Here is a 23,278-nt window from a genome sequence, read left to right as displayed (position 1 = left end):
TCTCTCCAGAAGCTCCTCCCCCTCCCCTTCCAATAGACTTTCATGGGCTGCAGATGTAATATGATCCTTCAGTGAGTTGCTAACTGATGTTCAATGAAAATGCATTTAAGCAGTGAAATTAGTGAAGCCGGTCGGGAGAGGAGAGGAGACATTTTCTGTGAAAACATCTATTACAAAGTTTCTTATATTCAATTATGATGCTAAATTTATGAAAAAAGTTGAAACCATAATTATTCTTTAATTGATGCTGGTTATTTCCCGTGCATACAAATCAAATGTTTGCGTTGAATTAAATATAGAACAAAAGGAAAATCATTTTTAATAACTGTATAATAGATCTTTATGTATGCATTCAACTAATGACTGATTATAAAAAAAAGAAAGGCCACAACCAGCTATAGGCAGTTGTCGATTATGTCTGTAAACTAATTTACCTTAGTATGAGATGTAAATGGAGCTGGTTTAAACACCATTGAATTGTCTGTTCTGGAAAGTAAAATGGGTGGGGGGGGTACATTCATTTTTCCACCTTTTGTCTCTGTTTGTTTAATGCAAGATAAGTAGACTGCATTTTCTTCCATTTCAGCTTGCTGAATCAATTTCTCTGAATCCTGCCAGTAGAATAACGTGGAAATAAATAAGCAATAAATTGTTCTTCTGACTGCTCGTGTCCAAAGCAAGAACAATAAATATGTCCTAGACATTGTTAAGCTGGGAGAAAAGCATAGAAAAGTCTTTGTAACATTGCAGATTTTTATTATGCTATAGTTTAAGCCAAAGATCAATATTTCTGTAACAGACACTAGCACAACATATACACTGGAATCATAATGACAGCACGCCAAGAAGGTTTAATGACATTGATCAGAATGATAATGCTCAACATTACCTCCAGGAGCATAGTAGGAGAACAGTCTAGTCCTTTATTCAACAGCATGGCTTTCTGCATTAAGAAGATGGCTTTCGAGAGCTTATTCTTGCCGATTTTATCAAGTATTTCCGGTTCTACAACCCAAAAACGTGGTTAGGGCATGCAATTATATATGTTATATTTTTAGGATACGTCCACATGGGGCTGTACTGGCTACAAATTCTTCACCTCCAAATTGTGGATGGAAATATGCAGCGATTTACAGAAGCCGCAAAGTGAATGAGATTTAAACAAATGTCACCCATACACTGTGAAAACACAAATAGACATGCATTGCGGATTTAAAATTGGTTTCTAATGCAGAATTCTGCCGTGGATTTTACCTTTTGCATTGCACGGGGTGAAATATGCTGTAAATGGCCAGCAAAATCCACATAATAATGTGCACGTAATTCATGTGGATTCTGACGCAGATCTTCAACAAAATCACCTGCAGCAAAATATGCCCCACGTGGACATACCCTTATACTAAAAGCATGTAGGGGAATATTTCACCTGTGTGGAAGCGTAAAGACTCGTCTCTTCCTTGGCTTTTAGAGGATCTGAGATATTCACCATCAGCTGTAAATACAGTAACTATATGTTAAAGGGCATCTGTCAGCAGATTTGTACATATGAAACTGGCTGACCTAAGGCACCTGTCCCATGTTCATATGTATTCCAAAAAATATGGCTAGCTCACAGTTCAATCAACAGTACTTATTCTACATCCATAAAAAAACATTTAACAAATACCCATATAGATAATAAAATCAATGTCCATACACCTAAAATAATTATTGCAATCAAGGTCCTGTTATTTTACATGTGGCGCTCACATGTAATCAGTATTTGAGGCGGCTAATGTATAAGATCACTCTCTCATAGGATTACCAATAATACTTCTCCTAGTATCAGTTCTGCAGTATGTATATTGAGGTTTGCCTGTACTTTTAAGCCTCCTGCTTGCAATTGTCTAGTGTGCGCTTCTAGATCGCCGCACTAACCAGGTTTATTTGCGATGGAGATTTGCAGATGATGGCTGATTACAACCCTAAATGGGTTAACTCCAGTGAGATCTTGTAGACAGTAACATGAATGTAATAGCCCGTCGGCTTATAGTAATGTCAGATCGTTATAGTTATGAATATCGATGTCTCACCAGTCCTTTCGTCTCCTCGCGCTCCGATGCCGGCTCTCGTGTTTTCGCGCATGTGCACTTAGTTATTTCCCTCGCCGGACTTATTTTAATGTAGTAATATTGTAATCCTATTCGACATCTTCAATATTCTTGTTATAGTTGTTTCAATACTGCCGCCCAACGCCAGACGCGTTTCGGAAATAGCTTTCCTTCCTCAGTGGCAAAAAGGAAGGAAAGCTATTTTCGAAACCTCCTTATGGGAGCCCATAATGACGGGAACAGTAGCACCATTGAGTTAGTCTATGCTCATTGACACACAATCTGGTATCAGTGACCAAATGATTTAGCAGTTATAGCTATGCCAGAGAGCGCGGAGAACTCTCAACAATAATAAATAGCCAATATTTTTTTTTTGCTTTTTAACATGTTTGAGGTTGCTATAATTCAGGAAGGAAATTAATAGTTTCACCCCCTACTTTCAATAAACATCAATGTAACTCGCACACTATAGGAAAAATTTGGTGGCCAGGAACGTGGGAGCGCACATAAGCTAGTGCATTTTTCCTATAGTGTACAAGCACGACCACCACTGATGGATTGCAGGGTGGTCATACCAGGGAAACGAGCAGTGTATAATGTGATTAGTTAATTAAACCAGCCAGCAAAGGAGGCAATATGGGTAATAACAATACATTAGTAAGTGGTTTCTATTAACTTTCTGTACATAATAAATGCCCTTGAAGGACCAGGCTTATTTTAGTTTTTGCATTTACATTTTTCCCTTCTGGCCTTCAAAGAGTCAGAACTTTTTAAATTTTTTATTCACATAGCCATATGAGGGTTTATTTTTGGCAGAGCAAGTTTTATTTTTAATGTTACCATTTTATTTACGATATCTTGTATTTGAAAATGGGGAAAAAAATTGTGGCCTGAAAAAAAATGCAATTCCACCATGGTTTTTTTGGGCTTTGTTTTTACAGCATTCATTGATGGCTAAATAAAATCTGACAACTTTATTCTGCAGGTCACAACGATTTTGGTGATACCAAATGTATATAGCTTTTTTATGTTTTACTGAACAATTTTTTATATAGTTTTATATTTCTGTCTAAAGAGTTGTAGAAAGGCTTGTTTTTTGTGGAATGAGCTGTACTTTTTATTAATTACTATTATTTACATAAGCCTTTTTGATAACTTTTTATTAAATTTGAGGGGGGGGGGTTTGACTAATCACTGCCTGTATAAGACGCTAAAATTGAACACAATAATTCTTTATTACCGTAATTCGTTGGGTAAAAAGGGGGTGTCACCCGGTTACAGGCCTCTATAGCAATACTCCAGACACCCAAAACTGTATCAAATAAATAAATGGGTGCATCAACAGGGAAAATGAGGTGCTGACCGATGGGACCAAACGTCACATCCAAGGGTAATTCATACTATGTGCTTAGCGGTGCTACGCTTATGGTACGAAATGGGGGTCATGTGACCACACCTGCTGCTGGGTTGCCGATTAGTGTGTTGGTGTAACAGTTAGCGTCCACCACTTTAACACCCTAAGCCTTTAGCAGCATTGAGATCCAAATGACCCCCAGTGCCTAATAAAGCACCAATCCTCAGCTACCGTCTGCAATTCAGCAGATATACTGCAGGCAGTGCTGAGGAATTACTGTGTAATCTCCACCCCAAACAGTACGCCTGCAAAATGCTACAGCGCACACACAATGAGGCAGAGGTTATAATTAGTAGCGTCTCAACGCGTTTCAACGGTTAAGTATCATCAGGAGCCCATACAGTAACAAAATAACAAAGGCAGAGAGACGTGACCACACCTGTGATGCGGGGTCCGGCGCTGGTATGGCCGTGAGCGTGCGCACCACCGGGCCAGTTGATAAAGGAGAACACCCGCCCCTAGGAAGAGCGAGGAACGCGGCCTCTGCCAATCGGAGGGCAAGAGCGGGAAAAACCCTGTCAAACTATGCCCTCCAGGCAGCGCACAGCGAGTATGTGATCTCGCTGAGGTAAGTATACCGCAGTGTGTTTGGACATTGAAGCGGCTTACAAACGAAGGGGGAAAGAACGGAATATAGTAAGGGGATAAAAGATGATGCAGAACATGTTGGGAAGCCGTTAAATAATAAAATGTCACTTAAAACATGACGCCACATATCTCACAGAGATATGAAATGCCCCAGCAAAGGGGACATGGGGTGTGGAACCAGGATGTAAGAAAGAGAACAACAATTGTATGCACAGGTAGCTCTGACAGGTGGTATCAACGAGCAGAAGAACAATAGACCCTAGAGACCACCTGAAGTATAAGGCCAATTACTGTTAAACCAGTAATGGGGATAAACTATGACAAAAGGTATTGTTACCGCGTATAACATCCTAATGAGGGAATTGTTGAAGCATAATTCTCAGATAAAGCAAACATAGCTTATCTGTTCATTTAATCCCACCGGCTGTACATTATGAAGCCGAAAAGTCCATTGTGCAGGAATTTATTGAAGTCCCCCCCCCCCCTTCCCCTCCAGAAGGGGAAGGTCGAACTTTTTTAATTCCCTGGAAGGGCAGCACCCTAGCATCGTTGTTGTGGCAGGCCTTGACATGTCGTTCAATAGGGGTCTCTCTTTCGTTTCTGATATCCCCCACAGATTCGCCTATCCTCCATCTAAATTCACGGGCTGTCTTGCCAACATACTTCATTCCACAGCTACAGGAGGCCATATACACAACCCCTGTGGTTCTGCAGTTAATGAAAGAACATATCACATACACTTTGTCACTTGACATTCACGTGAATGACTTCCCCGTGCCAATGAAATCGCACGCTATGCAGTGCCCACACTTAAAGGTGCCTGTGAGACCATTCACTAGCCAGGTGCGCGGGGTGGAAGATTCATAGAGGCTATGCACCAGACGGTCGCGGAGATTGCGACTCCTTCTGAATGTAATAGATGGAGCGGACCCCACAAGATGTCCAATGTCGGGATCTGCCTGCAAGATGATCCAATACTGTTCTAGTACATGTCGCATGAGCAGTGTCAAACATGCTGATGATGCAAATAAGTCCTCCATCCTCTTCCCTAGGTCTTGGATGAAAAAATGATTCCCTATTGCTGCACAACGCGTGTTGGTAAGCGGACTTAAGTGTCTGTCGCGGGTATCCCCGCCGTTGCAATGGATTGGAATAAATAACCCGGTAACATTGCCTGTTTTTGAGGATGGTCTGAAACATATTAACCACTTCAGCCCCCCTAGCTTAAACACCCTTAATGACCAGGCCACTTTTTACACTTCTGACCTACACTACTTTCACCGTTTATTGCTCGGTCATGCAACTTACCACCCAAATGAATTATACCTCCTTTTCTTCTCACTAATAGAGCTTTCATTTGGTGGTATTTCATTGCTGCTGACATTTTTACTTTTTTGTTATTAATCAAAATTTAACGATTTTTTTGAAAAAAAATGACATTTTTCACTTTCAGTTGTAAAATTTTGCAAAAAAAAGACATCCATATATAAATTTTTCTCTAAATTTATTGTTCTACATGTCTTTGACAAAAAAAAAATGTTTGGGTAAAAAAAAAATGGTTTGGGTAAAAGTTATAGCGTTTACAAACTATGGTACAAAAATGTGAATTTCCGCTTTTTGACTTTCTGAGCACCTGTCATGTTTCCTGAGGTTCTACAATGGCCAGACAGTGCAAACACCCCACAAATGACCCCATTTCGGAAAGTAGACACCCTAAGGTATTCGCTGATGGGCATAGTGAGTTCATAGAACTTTTTATTTTTTGTCACAAGTTAGCGGAAAATGATGATTTTTTTTTTTTTTTCCTTACAAAGTCTCATATTCCACTAACTTGTGACAAAAAATAAAAACTTCCATGAACTCACTATGCCCATCACGAAATACCTTGGGGTGTCTTCTTTCCAAAATGGGGTCACTTGTGGGGTAGTTATACTGCCCTGGCATTTTAGGGGCCCAAATGCGTGCAAAGTAGTTTGAAATCAAAATCTGTAAAAAATGGCCGTTGAAATCCGAAAGGTGCTCTTTGGAATGTGGGCCCCTTTGCCCACCTAGGCTGCAAAAAAGTGTCACACATGTGGTATTGCCGTACTCAGGAGAAGTTGGGCAATGTTTTTTGGGGTGTCATTTTACATATACCCATGCTGGGTGAGATAAATATCTCGGTCAAATGCCAACTTTGTATAAAAAAATGGGAAAAGTTGTCTTTTGCCAAGATATTTCTCTCACCCAGCATGGGTATATGTAAAAAGACACCCCAAAACACATTGCCCAACTTCTCCTGAGTACGGGGATACCAGATGTGTGACACTTTTTTGCAGCCTAGGTGGGCAAAGGGGCCCACATTCCAAAGAGCACCTTTCAGATTTCACCGGCCATTTTTTACAGATTTTGATTTCAAACCACTTCTAACGCATTCGGCCCCTAAAATGCCAGGGCAGTATAACTACCCCACAAGTGACCCCATTTTGGAAAGAAGACACCCCAAGTTATTTCGTGATGGGCATAGTGAGTTCATGGAAGTTTTTATTTTTTGTCACAAGTTAGTGGAATATGAGACTTTGTAAGAAAAAAAAAAAAAAAAAAGAAATCATAATTTTCCGCTAACTTGTGACAGAAAAATTAAAAATTCGAGGAACTCGCCATGCCCCTCACGGAATACCTTGGGGTGTCTTCTTTCCAAAATAGGGTCACTTGTGGGGTAGTTATACTGCCCTGGCATTCTAGGGGCCCTAATGTGTGGTAAGTAGGTAAATGACCTGTGAAATCCGAAAGGTGCTCTTTGGAATGTGGGCCCCTTTGCCCACCTAGGCTGCAAAAAAGTGTCACACATGTGGTATCGCCGTATTCAGGAGAAGTTGGGCAATGTGTTTTGGGGTGTCTTTTTACATATACCCATGCTGGGTGAGATAAATATCTCGGCAAAAGACAACTTTTCCCATTTTTTATACAAAGTTGGCATTTGACCAAGATATTTATCTCACCCAGCATGGGTATATGTAAAATGACACCCCAAAACACATTGCCCAACTTCTCCTGAGTACGGCGATACCAAATGTGTGACACTTTTTTGCAGCCTAGATGCGCAAAGGGGCCCACATTCCTTTTATGAGGGCATTTTTAGACATTTGGATCTCCGACTTCTTCACACGCTTTAGGGCCCCTAAAATGCCAGGGCAGTATAAATACCCCACATGTGACCCCATTTTGGAAAGAAGACACCCCAAGGTATTCAATGAGGGGCATGGCGAGTTCATAGAATTTTTATTTTTTTTGGCACAAGTTAGCGGAAATTGATTTATTTATTTTTTCTCACAAAGTCTCCCTTTCCGCTAACTTGGGACAAAAATTTCAATCTTTCATGGACTCAATATGCCCCTCAGCAAATACCTTGGGGTGTCTTCTTTCCGAAATGGGGTCACATGTGGGGTATTTATACTGCCCTGGCATTCTAGGGGCCCTAAAGCGTGAGAAGAAGTCTGGAATATAAATGTCTAAAAAATTTTACGCATTTGGATTCATGTGAGATTTTATTATTTGACACAAGTTAGTGGAATATGAGACTTTGTAAGAAAAAAAATAAAATTCAAAAAATGTCTGAATGGAGCCTTACACGGGGGTGATCAATGACAGGGGGGTGATCAATGACAGGGGGGTGATCAGGAAGTCTATATGGGGTGATCACCCCCCTGTCATTGATCACCCCCCTATAAGGCTCCATTCAGATGTCCGTATGTGTTTTGCGGATCCGATCCATGTATCCGTGGATCCGTAAAAAAACATACGGACATCTGAATGCAGCCTTACAGGGGGGTGATCAATGACAGGGGGTGATCAGGGAGTCTATATGGGGTGATCATCCCCCTGTAAGGCTCCATTCAGACGTCTATGTGTTTTGCGGATCCGATCCATGTATCCGTGGATCCGTAAAAAACATACGGACATCTGAATGCAGCCTTACAGGGGGGTGATCAATGACAGGGGGGTGATCAGGGAGTCTATATGGGGTGATCACCCCCGTCATTGATCACCCCCCTGTAAGGCTCCATTCAGACGTCCGTATGCGTTTTGCGGATCCGATCCATCTATTAGTGGATCCATAAAAATCATACGGACATCTGAATGCAGCCTTACAGGGGGGTGATCAATGACAGGGGGGTGATCAATGACAGGGAGGTGATCAGGGAGTCTATATGGGGTGATCACCCCCTGTCATTGATCACCCCCCTGTAAGGCTCCATTCAGACGTCCGTATGTGTTTTGCGGATCCGATCCATGTATCAGTGGATCCGTAAAAATCATACGGACGTCTGAATGGAGCCTTACAGGGGGGTGATCAATGACAGGGGGGTGATCAATGACAGGGGGTGATCAGGGAGTGTATATGAGGTGATCACCCCCCCTGTCATTGATCACCCCCCTATAAGGCTCCATTCAGATGTCCGTATGTGTTTTGCGGATCCGATCCATGTATCCGTGGATCCGTAAAAAAACATACAGACATCTGAATGCAGCCTTACAGGGGGGTGATCAATGACAGGGGGGTGATCAGGGAGTCTATATGGGGTGATCACCCCCCTGTAAGGCTCCATTCAGACGTCTATGTGTTTTGCGGATCCTATCCATGTATCCGTGGATCCGTAAAAAACATACGGACATTTGAATGCAGCCTTACAGGGGGGTGATCAATGACAGGGGGGTGATCAATGACAGGGAGGTGATCAGGGAGTCTATATGGGTTGATCATCCCCTGTCATTGATCACCCCCTTGTAAGGCTCCATTCAGACGTCCGTATGTGTTTTGCGGATCCGATCCATGTATCAGTGGATCCGTAAAAATCATACGGACGTCTGAATGGAGCCTTACAGGGGGGTGATCAATGACAGGGCGGTGATCAATGACAGGGGGGTGATCAGGGAGTGTATATGAGGTGATCACCCCCCTGTCATTGATCACCCCCCTGTAAGGCTACATTCAGACGTCCGTATGTGTTTTGCGGATCCGATCCATGTATCCGTGGATCCGTAAAAATCATACGGACGTCTGAATGGAGCCTTACAGGGGGGTGATCAATGACAGGGGGGTGATCAATGACAGGGGGGTGATCAGGGAGTCTATATGGGGTGATCACCCCCCTGTCATTGATCACCCCCCTGTAAGGCTCCATTCAGATGTCCGTATGTGTTTTGCGGATCCGATCCATGTATCAGTGGATCCGTAAAAATCATACGGACGTCCGAATGGAGCCTTACAAGGGGGTGATCAATGACAGGGGGGGGTGTAGTGTAGTGTAGTGGTGTTTGGTGCTACTTTACGGAGCTACCTGTGTCCTCTGGTGGTCGATCCAAACAAAAGGGACCACCAGAGGACCAGGTAGCAGGTATATTAGACGCTGTTATCAAAACAGCGTCTAATATACCTGTTAGGGGTTAAAAAAATCGCATCTCCAGCCTGCCAGCGAACGATCGCCGCTGGCAGGCTGGAGATCCACTCTCTTACCTTCCGATCCTGTGAACGCGCGCGCCTGTGTGCGCACGTTCACAGGAAATCTCAGCTCACGCGAGATGACGCGTATATGCGTCGCTGAGCGCAGGGCTGCCGCCTCCGGACAGCAATCCTGCGTTAGGCGGTCCGGAGGCGGTTAACATAATCTTTTTCATCCATGATTACAATATTACCCCCTTTGTCGGAGGGCTTGATAATAATAGAGGGGTCATTTTCCAAAGCTATAAGCGCTTCAAATTCCACGGGGGTTAAGTTTCTAACACCACCCCTCTGTCCCTTAATTTTAGTTAACTGGTCAGTACCACTTTCAAAAACATGACAATGGGGGTGTTGTCACTAATGGGGCCCTTTTAGAAGAGACCGGCCTAAGCATAGTAAATGGCCCCTGGCCTCTATCTCTTCCACCCTCCTCGGGCAGCTCCGCTAGAGACCTTACATCCTGTAGATCCCCTGGATCAATCCCCAATTCCTCGCATTGACAGCAGTCATTGGAAGCAAAACATTTATTCCATTTTAACTTTCTCCCAAAAAGCTGAAGATCCTTTACCCATTCAAACAAGTTTAACCCATGGGTAGTGTGGGGATTTGTTCTGGTAGTTAGGATAAGCGGGCGCAGTACAGAGGCAAAATACAAGTTCGTAATTCAAAAATAATATAACAAAAAGTCATCTTGGTGGCAGTTCTGCCTCAGAAAGTCCAAATACAGGCTTTAGGCAGCCTGTTTCCCTGACACACGGGGTCTCAGCTCTCCAGCCCAGCACAGGCCTCAGATCCCAGCACACAGACATGGCTTCTGAGCCCAGCTGCCTATTTAAGGACAGCCAGGTGCTGCCAAAACCCGGACCGGCACTTAAAATCCGGTCCGGTATTTGACCTCACCTGGCTGTAAATCAGCCCAGCATCACAGGCTGGGAGGAAAATACCTGTTTTCCCAGACCAAAACTCTCACTGTGTCACAGTAGGCACAAATGACAGTCCATTTTTATTTTTTTTAACCGTTCACCACACATGATAAATATTTTTATAGTTTAATAGTTCTGACATTTTCGGACTTGGCGATACCAATTACGTTTATTTTTTTATTTTTATATGCAAAAATGGGAAAGGGGTGATTTAAATTTCTAATAGTTTTTTTTATATTTTTGAAGGGTTAAATGACCAATATCGGAATCATCTCCAAACCTGATCATTGCAGCCAGTATTACACAGCCAGCACCCAACATGTATGGAGCAAGCACAGCTTGTGAGCCTACTTCATACACCCCTTACATATAAATGATGTACAATTAAGTTTTTGGTTTTTTTTGCATTAAGGGGTTAAACAGCTTGTCCAACCCCCCAAAGCAATTGTACTTATGGTCCCAAACACGCCTAGCATAAAGAAAAAAGTCAGTGATGAAGTGTGACATTCTGCCCATCATCACGTGCACCACTGCAGCCATTCATTGGCTTTAGCAGTCATGGGCCCCCAGACAGGGCCAGTAAATGCACTGCACATGATGATGGATGGGTCACACTTCAGGTTCACAGGCTACCAGAAGCAGCAGAAATATTTAATAAGTGGCTTTTTTATTTTATGCTAAGCTTTTTCAGGGCCTTAAGTAAAACTGCTTTGGCGGTCAAACAACCCCCTTTAATATTTTTAAGAGACTGCAGTGGGAATTTACTAAGACTAGAGTTCAATATACCAGTTTAGGTCCAAACTGTGCTAGAGTAAGATGCAATAAATTTCATTACAGGCAGGCCTCCTAATAAATATGTCTCATCTTTTGCCTGTCACATGTTAATTGCAGTAAATCTCTGGGGCTGCATGAAACCATAGCCCCCATTTTTTTTTATAATTTAGTGAGTGTGGGGTAAAATCAATAAAAGTCACAAATTCTGAGCAAAACTCATAATATATTCCTCCCATTGCTCCAGGAAATCAGTGTTCTGTAAAAAGTTTTACACCTGATGTCAGAGAGTGACCCAGTAATCCAAAAGCAATGCATAGCCACAATGGTTTCACTATACATAAGACAATTACCCGCAATAACTCTGTAAAATAAATTCACTGACACAACACAAATAGTAAACAATTTATGTAACAAAATTTAGCAGCTTTAGGCTACTTTCACACTGGCGTTTCTGGGTCCGCCTGTAAGATCCATTCAGGGCTCTCACAAGCGGCCCAAAATGGATCAGTTTTGCCCTAATGCATTCTGAATGGATAAGGATCCGCTCAGAATGTATCAGTTTGGCTCCGTTCAGCCTCCATTCCGCTCTGGAGGTGAAGACCAAAACGCTGCCTGAGGCATTATGATGTCCGCCTGACGATGCAGAGCTAAACGGATCTGTCCCGACTTACAATGTAAGTCAATGGGGACGGATCTGTTTTCACTGACACAATATGGTGCAATTGAAAACGTTATTTTTGAAAGAATAATGCAAACTGATCCGATCTGAATGGATACAAGCGTTTGCATTATCGGTGCGGATCTGTCTGTGCAGATTCAAGACAGATCCGCACTGAACGCAGGTGTGAAAGTAGCCTTAGTCAGCTTTTGCTGAAGACGATGTCCGAAGTTGATATGATTTTCTTCTTTACAAATGTATAGTCTCCATTATCTTGCTAATGGGCTTTATTACATGGTGAGATGTGCTTTCATAGCACTTCCACTTTTTAGTCAGATATGGCACAAGCAGATCTCCTACCTTTTACTTGACGGAGGATTTTGATTGACACCCGATGCTGGGCTACAATTAACTCAAGCTGCAAATCCATCATCGTCACATTATTTACAAGTGACTCGGAAGAACTGTTTTGCACGTTAAGTGTGTTTTCTACATGTTGAATCTTTGCATCCAGCTAACAGGAAAAAACAAACATATAGAGGATGGATTAGTATTCATTTGCATTGCTGTGTTTTAATTAGTTTATAATCCTAACAAATATTACTTCAGGATTTAACGAAGAATTTATAAATCATTAAGTATTCAGTAAACAAGGGAGGAATTTATTATGAGGGGAATATTTGAAGTCTGTGTTTTATCTTTGTTTAATCTTTTTGCCACATATCAAATGTCTTACGTTACTTGATAAATTTGTCTTGTCCTTAAACCTAACACTTTTAGAAAAGCTACTCCAGTTTTCCTACTCCACCCTCCCACTCGAGTGAGATTGTGACTTTTTTACAACTTTTTTTTGGAGTGAAACTCATTAACATATCTAACCACGCCTATTTTCCCACCTATATTTCAAAACTGGAGTGAGTGGTGTAAAAATGCAAAAAGTCGCTAAATTTTTCCATAAGCGAGCCCACAACGTTGCAAAAGCCCCATTTTGCGACTTTTTGAATCCCGAATTTTGGAGTGCAGGCATGATAATTCAGGTCCAAGGAGTGTGAATAATATAAAGCTTTCTGCTAAACTGAAGTAGAACCTGATTTAGCTAAATCTTGGGTCTCTACATCTTACAATAATTACATATACTACTTTAAAGTAGTAACTCATTTTGGTTTATTTTTAATATAGTGTTTTGACAATGGAGTTAAGCATTTTTGTATTATAATTTATTAGGGAAAGCTGTTTATTTCTACTAAAAAACATGATGTAAAGCTATAGGGAGGCAGGGGCTGGGGTAAGGACAAGAGGCAGGCTGGAAACCTCTATGTGTTCGATAGTCATCTTTCACGCGCAGTAGAACTGAAAACAGACTCTCCTTAGCAACGCTACTCTTACACCCTGATTACTAGCAAAAATAAAATAAACACCTTTCCCTAATAAAGTATATTACAAAAATGTTTAATATCCCCCATCCCTACACCATATTAAAAATAAACTGAAACAACAGTTACACTTTAATCTAAAACCCATTATTATACTTCTCTACAAGGTTATCATACGTGTTCTTACCATTCTGATGTAGTGGTCAACAACTGATAATTCATGATGTCCACTGCCTTCTGATCGAGACACGGCTAAGCCTTTATTTGCTTTGTCTAAGGTGTCATATGCAAAAATCAGCTGCATCAGAGGGGCTTTCTACAATAAAAAAAATAATATTCCACATAAGAATGAAAGACAATCTCTATCTAGAATTTTAAAAAAGAATTTCTGTGAACCATGTCATAAATTAAATTAACTAGGCCCCCAGCTTTCTGCTCCCAATTCAATAAGATTAATAGGGCTATCTGTCCCAACTACATAAAGCACTCACAATAAAACAGAAATAAAGTGCGTGGAAAGGTTTGCAGTACTGTAAACTGGGGGGGGGGGGAATGTATCATTGCATTTTACTTTTTTTGGGGATGAAACACTTGTTTTTTAGTTGGATTCATTTACATTTTCAACAGTTTTTCCTCTACAGCTTTCACTTTCAGTCCATCTGCAGCAATCATTACAGCTAAATTCTTATCACCTTGATCATAATTCAGCTTAAGCAAGTGTTTATGAGCTATTAGGAAAGTACAGATAAGAGCTACTGAGCACCTATCTGTCGGATTCTATGCGATGCGGAAATCAACAGTCTGCAGATGCACTGAAAGTGAAAGCCATAAAGGAAAAAACTGTTGAAAATGTTTATTCAAAACACAATTGAAAAAATGATTTTAGCTCAAAATGAGTAGAATTCAATTATTAGAAAATGCTGCAAAGGTGCCCACAGCCTTTAAATTAACACAATAATAAGACATTACTGTTGTAAACCAGATGAAAATTAAAATTTCCTTAGCAATAAAGACTGGGCAGAAAAATTTCCCATATTCTGCTCTCCACACATCCTACATGCATTAGTTCTGAACGTGAAAGGTGAATATGAAGCCAATGCAAATCTTCCATGAGTCACTAGTCAACAGCAGCAGGATCCAGCTATAGACATACAACCAAGTTGAATCCTGGTGTAGCAGGATACATTTGTTTTGGAGTATGCAGTTAAAAGCTTATACCTCAACTAGATAGCAAAAAAATTATATGAACCTAGTATGGCACAAAAATGGTTTATTTTGCATCTTCATTAGGTTATGTCTTCTATGGAAACACATCACTTATCTGCTCACCTTCATACTTAAAGGTTTATTGCTCCCATAGCGCACGTCTGTATTTATTGTTTCTTGTGATCTTTCTGAAAAGAGGAAACGTGTTACTTCTCCTTATAAGCTGCAGACAATTGAGGGAACCACTTAAGCAAAATACGATAGACGTATGGCTAAAGCAAGCTTTACTAACTAATTAAAATGATTACAGTAGAATAATTCCTCAGGATAAAAATGATGATATTACAACACTCTTTTATTCATACATCCCACTTTGCAAAGGTAAGAAATGCCAACTATACTATCTGTATACACAAAACATTTTAAAATATCATCCTCAAAAACACAAAAGAATACAAAATGAAAACCTCCAAGCACAATACAATTATTCTAGCTACTATTATTATCTACGAACTACCTATTAAAAATTACCAGACTGCATAAATTATAAATACATTTATTGATAACATACATAGAGGACAATCCATACATAAAGAATGGGTGCAGGGAAAGGCGGCATCCACAAGAGGAAAAACACACAAGGGCAGCGATTCAACATGACATCCACATTAGATAATAATAAAGTGCAAGTGCATAGTGCCAAACAATCAAACATATAAACACAGAATCAGTTACCCATGTGTGCTGCCCTAAGGGATGGCGCCAGCCCCGACGCGCATTTCGCGAACCTTCTAAGAAAGAGCTATGGAGAGCTGTTTTCAGTTAACCACTCATCCAAAGTACTAAATGTGCTGCTGTTAACTGACCGTCACTTTATGTTTATGAATGTCATGCATGTTGAACCGCTTAAAGCATTAGGTAGTAGATGGGGAGAGCAGCACAAATATACTTTTCTCATCAGGAGTAGTGTGAATATAACGTTCTGTTCTGCTAGATTTTGTGCCCAGGGCAGGGCTTCACTGTATAGTGCCCTTTGCATTGAGCTGCTTCACAGCCTCTCCCCTCTGCTTTGAGTGGTGGCTGTAGAGTCCAACCAGAAGACCTCTACAGAGGGAAGGGCTGTGAAGCAGCTCAATGCAGAGAACAATTCAAAGTGAATCTCAACCTCCTGGGCATTTGAGAGAGAGCAGCATTTGGCAGAATAAAACTTCATATTCTCACTACTCACGATGAGAAAAGCTCTCACAAGGTATGCATGTACTGCTCTCAATAAATTATACGATAAGCAGAGTAAAAAGGACTCACTAAACGAATAAAACATACATACATAGATAGGACCAATTGGTACCAGGCTGGTACAAATGAAAAATTCTGCTCCGTCACGTGAGGACGCGAACAGTCTTACCTTTGTAGATAGTGGGTACGGTTCCTTGATAACAGGAGGCAGGAAACCCTGGGAATATGCCGGGCGGAGGACGGATGCTTCAGCTGTGCAGTCAGGTAGATCAGACAGTGTAGTCAGGTAGATCAGACAATAGGAGGAGTCCTATATATCCCTATCAAGGTGAAAGGGGCTATTATGCTGCTACCTGTCTATACAGAGCACTCGCCTTGAAAAAGGCGACCCCGTCCGGTAGCCTGTCCCTATGGTGGACCTGTACCCTGGAACTACAGTGGATATTTTCAGTGATGAGTAGATGGTGATACTTCCAGTGGTCACCCGACGTGGCACGTTTCTGTCCGTGACTTCTTCAGGGGGAACGACTGCAGGAGGTAACAGTATAGCCGTAGGTATTTAACCTTAGGCTAGTTTAACACTGAGAAAAAAGAACAGGCTGTAACGGCCTGTGGTCTGCTAAACCCTGGTTGGGCTGCAGTTGCTGCTTGATCCAGGGTGGAAAGCAGAGTGGCACAGGAGGGGTAGTCCTGTGCAGGACGGTCTGGGGAATCTAATAATCCCTTTCAAACATGTGCAACCCCTATGGTTGGGGGTGACAGTATAGACCAGCCGCAGTTGTATGTCTCAGTAGTGAGTTTTAAATATCCGCGCCTCAATTCCGTCGCCCCGCCCCCCCCCCAATGACGTCATCGACGCAGGACGCCACCCGGGAGCGCCGCCGTACGTCCAGTCACGTGACCCAAGCATCAGGGAAACCCGAGGAGAGTCACAGTGAGCAGGGCAGAGGGCGGACGCAGCCAGTGACGTCACACGCCAGCAACACCACACAGGTAAGGCGGGATTGTGGCAGGAGGTGGGCGGAGACCAATAATCACACAGCCAGTGTCTGGATGGTCTGGTGACAGCGTCGGACGCAAAGTATATGCGTCACCTAGGTTACCAAGTAAATAGTAATAGAGCCTGGATGCGGCTAATGGCATTTAGTGCAGGGTGGACGGGCACAGGGCGGGATACAGATGATGCTAGAGATATAACTAGCTGGGCCACATGAATTCGATATATATAAATAAATATGGGTGCACTTTTGTAGTGGACAGGGGTGCCATGAAGTGGTGTATCAGGGATCCCTGTAACAATACACCATACAGTGCAACCTCAGTATTATGTGGATGACAGTCAAACCATAGTGGCTGCATCAATTCAAGGAGGGGGATGGGCCAAAACCGGCGCATGTACCCCTAAGGAATTGAGTCAGGGGCAGCACATGTATGTAGTCGGACGCAGATGTATGTAGTCGGACGCAGTCGGACGTATTCCAGACCACACTCACATAAGATGCGATATATCACACCTCTAGATTTGCAGTTGATGAAGTGTGGAATGGAATACGTCTTGAGCTGCACCTGGGCAGGCACTGACTGCTGCGCAATCTCTGACGCGCATTGCGGTGCATGGGCATACAGTGCAGAGCCTCCCCTCGCCCCTCCTGCATCATCACATGTATATGATCTGCGTCCGACTACATACATGTGCTGCCCCTGACTCAATTCCTTAGGGGTACATGCGCCGGTTTTGGCCCATCCCCCTCCTTGAATTGATGCAGCCACTATGGTTTGACTGTCATCCACATAATACTGAGGTTGCACTGTATGGTGTATTGTTACAGGGATCCCTGATACACCACTTCATGGCACCCCTGTCCACTACAAAAGTGCACCCATATTTATTTATATATATCGAATTCATGTGGCCCAGCTAGTTATATCTCTAGCATCATCTGTATCCCGCCCTGTGCCCGTCCACCCTGCACTAAATGCCATTAGCCGCATCCAGGCTCTATTACTATTTACTTGGTAACCTAGGTGACGCATATACTTTGCGTCCGACGCTGTCACCAGACCATCCAGACACTGGCTGTGTGATTATTGGTCTCCGCCCACCTCCTGCCGCAATCCCGCCTTACCTGTGTGGTGTTGCCGGCGTGTGACGTCACTGGCTGCGTCCGCCCTCTGCCCTGCTCACTGTGACTCTCCTCGGGTTTCCCTGATGCTTGGGTCACGTGACTGGACGTACGGCGGCGCTCCCGGGTGGCGTCCTGCGTCGATGACGTCATTGGGGGGGGGGCGGGGCGACGGAATTGAGGCGCGGATATTTAAAACTCACTACTGAGACATACAACTGCGGCTGGTCTATACTGTCACCCCCAACCATAGGGGTTGCACATGTTTGAAAGGGATTATTAGATTCCCCAGACCGTCCTGCACAGGACTACCCCTCCTGTGCCACTCTGCTTTCCACCCTGGATCAAGCAGCAACTGCAGCCCAACCAGGGTTTAGCAGACCACAGGCCGTTACAGCCTGTTCTTTTTTCTCAGTGTTAAACTAGCCTAAGGTTAAATACCTACGGCTATACTGTTACCTCCTGCAGTCGTTCCCCCTGAAGAAGTCACGGACAGAAACGTGCCACGTCGGGTGACCACTGGAAGTATCACCATCTACTCATCACTGAAAATATCCTCTGTAGTTCCAGGGTACAGGTCCACCATAGGGACAGGCTACCGGACGGGGTCGCCTTTTTCAAGGCGAGTGCTCTGTATAGACAGGTAGCAGCATAATAGCCCCTTTCACCTTGATAGGGATATATAGGACTCCTCCTATTGTCTGATCTACCTGACTACACTGTCTGATCTATCTGACTGCACAGCTGAAGCATCCATTCTCCGCCCGGCATATTCCCAGGGTTTCCTGCCTCCTGTTATCAAGGAACCGTACCCACTATCTACAAAGGGTCTGGTAAGACTGTTCGCGTCCTCACGGACGGAGCAGAATTTTTCATTTGTACCAGCCTGGTACCAATTGGTCCTATCTATATATGTATGTTTTATTCGTTTAGTGAGTCCTTTTTACTCTGCTTATCGTATAATTTATTAAAAGCTACATTTTAAATAAGTATACTCCCCCCTTCCTTTGCATAGGGGCCCATTGCCTGCTCATTACCTCGGAGTGTATTCAAAGCCTGAATTGCATCAGGGCTCTGATCAATTTTTGCATGTACTGCTCTCCCCAGCCCCTACCTAGTGCTGTCAGTAGTTTAGCGTGGCGAAAAAAATGCTTGCAGACTCTCTTCAAAGGAGTCTACACATTAGACACTTTGCCAACTTTCACCAACTTCCACGTAGACATGCACACTGAACTCAACTGAGTATGAATGTTTATGGGAAATTACGATCTATGCCCTTGAGTATTCTGTGGCAAATGAGATTATAACACAAAAGGTCTATGTAGCGCAATGTCTCCATGGTTTTTCATTGGTTACTTCACATTGGCCGGTATGTTTTCTTTTTTCTAAGTACAAGAACAGTCCCATTGATAGGAATATGATCTTAACTATTTACATGTAATTTTTGTATCTGATCTGTTCAAAACATCTCTATTCTATAGAAGGAATATGTCAAAGGATTCATGCTGCCTGAACCATGGGCATCAATAAATACTGACAGGTTCCCTGCAGCTATGTTTTACTTTAAAATGCTCTGGTGTTTTAAAGAAAGTAGATTTTTAAAAATCAGTCAAGAATTGGGGGAGGAGTCATGAAGGCAGCTTCCTGATGGCTTCTCCCCACCAAACTCTGCTAGATAGTCTCTCCCATTGCACAAATAGGGACAGGTCTGCCAATCTAGCCAAGCTGGATGGGAAGATGCCAGTGGGTAGTTGTCCGAGTGACTATTTTACCTATTCTCTGCTTGTTTTTAAAATAAATTTTCTCTGAAATGCAGCATTTCTTTGTAAAACATAGTTGTTTGTAACCAAGGAGCCTGTTGGGATTTCACACTGCCTGTGGATCGGGCAGCATCTCCTGATAGGTACCCTTTAATAAGTCAAGCAGTACAGCATTCTGTCTAATTATAAAAATAATTATCTTAATTTTCTACATTGTAGTCTGTGAGAAGATGTTCAACAGCAGGTTTCATCACCATCACTGAATTTGTCAAACCATGAAACTTAGCATTTAATAATCATAGTTAAAAGATTCAATATAAAAATACACTATAAAACACACATATGGAAACCAAATCCAAGACCATGGATCTGGCTGTCATGGACATTTACTATTCTTTTACCTTATAGGTCACACCAGATATTGTAGGTACATGGGAAGGATAACTGTCAATCCAGACAATAAAGCATATAGACGGGACTACAAACAAAAAAGCAAAATACGTAGTATCCCTAACTTGGCCCTGGTACAAACTCTCTAGATTCTAGAGAACAAACAGGGTCATCTCTCTGATAAGAGCTGCTCTGCACTGCAGACTGTGCTCTAACAGACCATGGAAGACCCTACAATAAGAGGAGTGACATAGCCTATGAAAATTCCTAATATAGGATAAATAGTATCACCACAAAAGAGGAAACAATGTCTCATCCAGACACAATTGTTGTGGACCCTGGCATAGATAAATGATCCCAGTTGCCTACACCATACATGCAACGAAGTACAGAGCGTCCTAAAGAATAAACGCTGTTATCATACCGAGTCCCATGTCCAAAACGGTTCTCTGCATCTGAGATCTCAATAGATAATCAATCAACAAAGCAAGCTCAAGATGCAAAGGGGCAATAAAGTGCTGAATCCAAACTGTCAAGTACTCAAGATTACCAACTCTCTGGCATAGTTGATGGAAGTGGGGAGTGGATACATCTCCCGGTGATCTTTTTGACATCCCTTGTGTCGATACAGAGGAAGTTACAGGGGTTTTCCGGGATTTTAATCTTGATGACCTATCCTCAGGATAGGTGATCAATATTAGATGGGCTGGAGCAAATGGGCTTCCTTTCCCCGTGCCAACAGCGAACAGGTAAACAATGAAGGAAAGGCAGCTCTGGCACGGCATGCAGTCTTCTCTTCAAACAGCTGATCAGCGGGGGTGCAGGGTATTGGACCCCCACCGATCGGAAACTGATGACCTATCCTAAGGATAGATCATCAATAATAAAATCCCAGAAAACCCCTTTAAGGAAAGAAGAATACACTTATGTACAGTGCAAGCACTGAAAAATGGCTCCTGCACAGTATACTGTAGCTTTCTGATAAACGAGGAGATCAAGAAGGCTCCCTGATTAGGCAGTAATGCCTGCATACACTCATTCAGTGGACATTCATTGGACTCTTAGGCCTCTTTCACACGGGCGTCGCGTGTGAGGGCCGGATAAGATGCAGGTGCGTCGCGGGAAAATGCACGATTTTTCCACGGGAGTGCAAAGCGTTTTAGTGCGTTTTGCACGCGAGTGAGAAAAATCGGCATGTTTGGTACCCAGACTTCTTCGCAGAAGTTCAGGTTTGGGTTAGGTGTTGTGTAGATTTTATTATTTTCCCTTATAACATGGTTAAAAGGGAAAATAATAGCATTCTTAATACAGAATGCTTAGTAAAAAATAGGGATGGAGGGGTTAAAAAAAATAAATAAATAATTAAACTCACCTTATCCACTTGTTCGCGCTGCCCGACTTCTTTTCTTACTTCTTCTTTGATGACCTGGGAGGAAAAGGACCTTTGGTGACGTCACTGCGCTCATCACATGGTCCATCACCATGGTGATGGATCATGTGATGAGCGCAGTGACGTCACCAAAGGTCCCTTTCCTCCCAGGTCATCAAAGAAGAAGAAAGAAGACGAGCTGAGCAGCGCAAACAAGTGGATAAAGGTGAGTTTAATTTTTTTTTTTTTTTTTTTTTTTTTAACCCCTCCATCCCTAATTTACTTAGCGTTCTGTATTCAGAATGCTATTATTTTCCCTTATAACCATGTTATAAGGGAAAATAATAATGATCGGGTCCCCACCCCGATCATCTCCTAGCAACCATGCGTGAAAATCTCACCACATCCGCACTTGCTTGCGGATGCTTGCGATTTTCACGCAGTCCCATTCACTTCTATTGGGCCTGCGTTGCATGAAAAACACACAATATAGAGCATGCTGCGATTTTTACGCAACGCACAAGTTATGCATGAAAACCAACGCTCATGTGCACAGCCCCATAGAAATAAATGGGTCCGGATTCAGTGCGGGTGCAATGCGTTCACCTCACGCATTGCACCCGCGCGGAAAACTCGCCCGTGTGAAAGAGGCCTTAAAGTTTCATCTCAATCCACAGGTTTCACTGGTGGTTCTATGGATCTTAATGAGAAAATAAAATATCCTATTTAAGGTTTTTTTCTTACGTATAAAATACAGATCAAATATGGATGTTCAATCACTATATTGAATAAATAGTTTTTAATCCATTTTTCATCCATATTTCTTCTGCTTTTTGTGAAAGGATTACCTACTGCTATTTTTGTAATGTTTCTGAAATTCAGATGATAAAAAATTGACTTAATATGCACATTTGATCTATGCAAACACACGCTTGTAACTTCAATTTATTGACTTCTATAGGCTAAGGGCAATATTAACAAGGATCCAGTAGAACAAGCAGCATACTGAAAAAGAAAACTTCATGCACGTTAAAAAAATATGCGTATGAAGAAAAATAAAAAGGAAACGTGCATAAATGACACCATTTGACTGTATTGGCACCATAAATATGGATCTGTAATTCACAAGTGTGAATGAACCCTTACACTTAGAGGTTGTGTTTCAATGGAAAAATGTGAATTTATTTGTGTTTTTTTGTTGTTTAGCCATGAATTGATTTCTATTTATCCTGACTAATGATTGAGCACACACACAAAAAAACTACATTATAGGCCTTGTTATTTCTCTGCATTATGAGATATGAATACAACTCCAAACAGATTTGCCCAGGGTCAAATAATACATACCTGTCCTTTGATCAGAAGGTTAATATGCAGATTATAGAATTGTAGTACTGTGACTTTTTCCATGGGTCACTTTTACATTTCAGTTGGTGGCTAGATTGCTAAATGGTTTATTTTACAAGGTCTTCAGAATGGGATTCTCCAGACTCGAAGTTCACAGTGTCTCTGTGGGTTAATTGCCCTGTTGTCAGCAGAATATCCTTACGGCAGAAAACTAATTTCCACCATGGTCAGAAGGGTCCTAGTTCAGATTCCTTTCAGCAGTGTGTTTAGCCGAGCTCACAAATACATTCCTCTTCACTGCTAGGAATGTGCTGTATCTGTTAATTAAATCCATCCTTCCTTTCACTTGCCACAGTGCACTCATTTTGCTCCATTTGTCAACCTATGTTTCTTGGAAACCATAAGCGCATACGGTTCAGCTGACTTCACCTGACTACTTGATAGAAAATTCTTACCCATCAGGTAACTAGCAGTTATGTAAGAACGCAATTAATGTGTTGTCAATGCTGAGAAGGTTAGGTTAAACAAAGACACATTTTCATTCT

General features: G+C 42.2%; 1 protein-coding gene across 1 annotated transcript in view; it reads right to left on the bottom strand.

Annotated features, from left to right (window-relative positions):
- Nucleotides 1-23,278, bottom strand: part of CFAP54 (cilia and flagella associated protein 54) — a 405,582-nt gene that overhangs the window by 310,618 nt on the left and 71,686 nt on the right. Inside the window, exons 16-21 of the mRNA XM_040408225.1 lie at nucleotides 14,632-14,696; nucleotides 13,490-13,618; nucleotides 12,290-12,443; nucleotides 1,427-1,492; nucleotides 890-1,005; nucleotides 435-611 (exon numbers count right to left, since the gene is read on the bottom strand). Coding sequence (XP_040264159.1) covers nucleotides 435-611; nucleotides 890-1,005; nucleotides 1,427-1,492; nucleotides 12,290-12,443; nucleotides 13,490-13,618; nucleotides 14,632-14,696 — 707 coding nt within the window. The remainder of the gene's footprint in view (nucleotides 1-434; nucleotides 612-889; nucleotides 1,006-1,426; nucleotides 1,493-12,289; nucleotides 12,444-13,489; nucleotides 13,619-14,631; nucleotides 14,697-23,278) is intronic.

The sequence above is a fragment of the Bufo bufo genome, chromosome 1 (assembly GCF_905171765.1).
Source record: "Bufo bufo chromosome 1, aBufBuf1.1, whole genome shotgun sequence".
NCBI classification, from domain to species: domain Eukaryota; kingdom Metazoa; phylum Chordata; class Amphibia; order Anura; family Bufonidae; genus Bufo; species Bufo bufo.
This window is presented reverse-complemented; position numbering and strand designations above follow the sequence as displayed.